This window comes from Chlamydomonas reinhardtii, chromosome 9 (genome assembly GCF_000002595.2).
Source record: "Chlamydomonas reinhardtii strain CC-503 cw92 mt+ chromosome 9, whole genome shotgun sequence".
Lineage (NCBI taxonomy): Eukaryota > Viridiplantae > Chlorophyta > Chlorophyceae > Chlamydomonadales > Chlamydomonadaceae > Chlamydomonas > Chlamydomonas reinhardtii.
This window is the reverse complement of record NC_057012.1, coordinates 6,284,515-6,286,601: the sequence shown is the minus strand read 5'-3', so window position 1 is coordinate 6,286,601 and position 2,087 is coordinate 6,284,515. Positions and strand designations below refer to the sequence as shown.

Genomic DNA, 2,087 nt, shown 5'->3' with positions numbered 1-2,087 from the left:
CGTCCGAATCCTCGCCCCTCAATCCATTGTGTGCTTGTAGCCTAGACTTCCCACCTCTGTCCTCAGCAGGCGCAGAGCCCGGAGGTTCAATGCAGCCAGGCCGTTCCGCAAAGCACACCCGTTACAAACCAACACGCCCTAGCTTCAGCCTCAGCCGTCCTAAGCTGCCTCCACCATCCCTGCGTCCGGGTCCGAGTCCTCAGCCCCACCGCCAGCAGCAGTAGCACCAGCAGTAGCAGTAGCAGGGCGGCGAAACCACCTCCCACTCCTCCCCCTTCACCTGCGCCGGCCCTGGCCCCGGCTCTGGACCTCACAGCCGCGCTATATCCCTTGCTGGGGTGGGGGTGGGGGTGGGGGGTTCTCCTCCGCCTCCAGCCGGGTAAGCCGCTGGAGGCAGCGTGTGTGTTTATATGTAGGGACGGGGGGGGGGGGGGGCGGGAATAGTGAGGATTAAGAGTGAAGGGCCAAGGCGAAACCGGTGACCCAGTCATGTGTCATGGGCACGACATGCCTGTGACGTGCGCTCCCTTCCCGTTGGGTGCCGGCACGCTCCTCCCAACCCCTCGCAACCCCTCCCGACCCCTTCCGAACACCCGCCCCCCACGCCTTCACTTTTGAGATAAATGTAACACCCGCCCCCCCCCCCACACACACAGCATAGGCCACGCTCTCCTCCTCTCTCTTTTGCATCGGGTTTGGTATTAGCTTGAGCTGGTCACCCCCACACACCCTCCACACACTCAGACACCCCCACACCCCCTCCACACACGCTCCCACCCCCCACACGCCGCCCGCTCCCCACCTGCGCCAGGCCCGCCAGCATGTCCCGTGTGGCCTCCGTGATGGCGCCGCTCTGGCAGTAGAAGGCCAGGCCGCGGAGCAGCGCCGACGTGACGGGTCTGTGTGCGTGTGCGTGCAGGGGGGGAGCGGGGGTTGCAGTCATGATTACTTAAGAGATGATGGTGACAGGTTGTTGGGGCAGGGGTACATTCATGAATGATATGGCAGTGCAGTGGAGGCCAGGCACAGTGGTACAAGGGGGATGTGAGCGATTGGGCAGTTAGTTGCTTGATGGAGGGGGCACGCGCCACAATCTTAAGCCATTGCGCCGAGGTGTGTGTTCCACAGCGCAATACTGTTGAACCGATAGGTGCCAATGCGTACATGCATGATTGATTGAGGAATTGTCGCCAAGCAAGTGATGACAGCGGGGATGTGCTGGTCGAGGGGCCTCTGACTTATGCTTTTTGCAGGAGTATGTATTGCACAGGGCGAAAGCCCACTAAGAGCCATGCTTGTGGACTGGACATGTAATTACGAACTCACGTGAGGCTGCCGCCCGTGAGCAGCTGCCGCGCCTCCGCCCGCGCCGCCGCCGCCACTTCCCGCTGGCCCCCGCCCTGCGACCCCGTCTGCGCCGCCGCCTGCTGCTGCTGCGGCTGATCTGCCCCCCGGATCTCGCCGCCCCTGTTGTCACCATGCTGCTGCTGCTGCTGCTGCTGCTGCTGCTCGCCCGCGGGCGCCACCAGGAATCCCAGTAGCACCGCCGAGTAGAACTGCGGGCGCCAGGCCACAGCGCCGCATGGGACACACGGCATGCAGGGGAGGGGGGTTTGCAAAGATGGGTTGAAAGCAGTACAGAAGGAGGCATTTAGGGGGGGGGGTTGTGTGCCCAAGCTAAATGGTGGGGGAGCCCAACCTCTTAATCAACCGCTCGGCACGCGACCTTTCACCCAACATACCCTCGGCACCGCCCTGCGCAATGGAAGCCATGCCTCCGCCCAGGCCGGCCCCCTCCCCCAACACACCCCAGCACACCCCAGCACACCCCCAGCTCACCCCACGCACCCCACCTGCGCACTCGCCGCCTGGCCATCCTGCTGGTCCTCATGCAAGGCCGCCTCCGTCACCTCCTCAAAGCCCGGCCCCACGCCGCCCCCGCTGCGCCGCCCGCCGCCGCCGCCGCCGCTGCTGCCGACCTCCTGCCTGGCAGACTCGGCAGGCCCCTGCAGGCCGCCGCCGCCGCCGCCGCCGCCACTGCTGCCGCTGCTGCCGCCGCCGCCGCCGCCGCCGCCGCCGCCGTCGCT

The 2,087-nt window shown here is 65.8% G+C and overlaps 1 protein-coding gene across 2 annotated transcripts in view; it reads right to left on the bottom strand.

Annotated features, from left to right (window-relative positions):
- Positions 1–2,087, bottom strand: part of CHLRE_09g406500v5 (uncharacterized protein) — an 11,152-nt gene that overhangs the window by 845 nt on the left and 8,220 nt on the right. Inside the window, exons 7-10 of one of the 2 annotated variants that reach the window (XM_043066180.1) lie at positions 1,854–2,087; positions 1,327–1,556; positions 803–899; positions 1–387 (exon numbers count right to left, since the gene is read on the bottom strand). The exon at positions 1–387 is cut by the window's left edge and continues 845 nt beyond it; the exon at positions 1,854–2,087 is cut by the window's right edge and continues 1,485 nt beyond it. In XM_043066180.1, the coding sequence (XP_042921475.1) occupies positions 322–387; positions 803–899; positions 1,327–1,556; positions 1,854–2,087 (627 nt within the window). In that variant the 3' untranslated portion in view covers positions 1–321. The remainder of the gene's footprint in view (positions 388–802; positions 900–1,326; positions 1,557–1,853) is intronic. The other variant, XM_043066179.1, reaches the window with a different exon arrangement.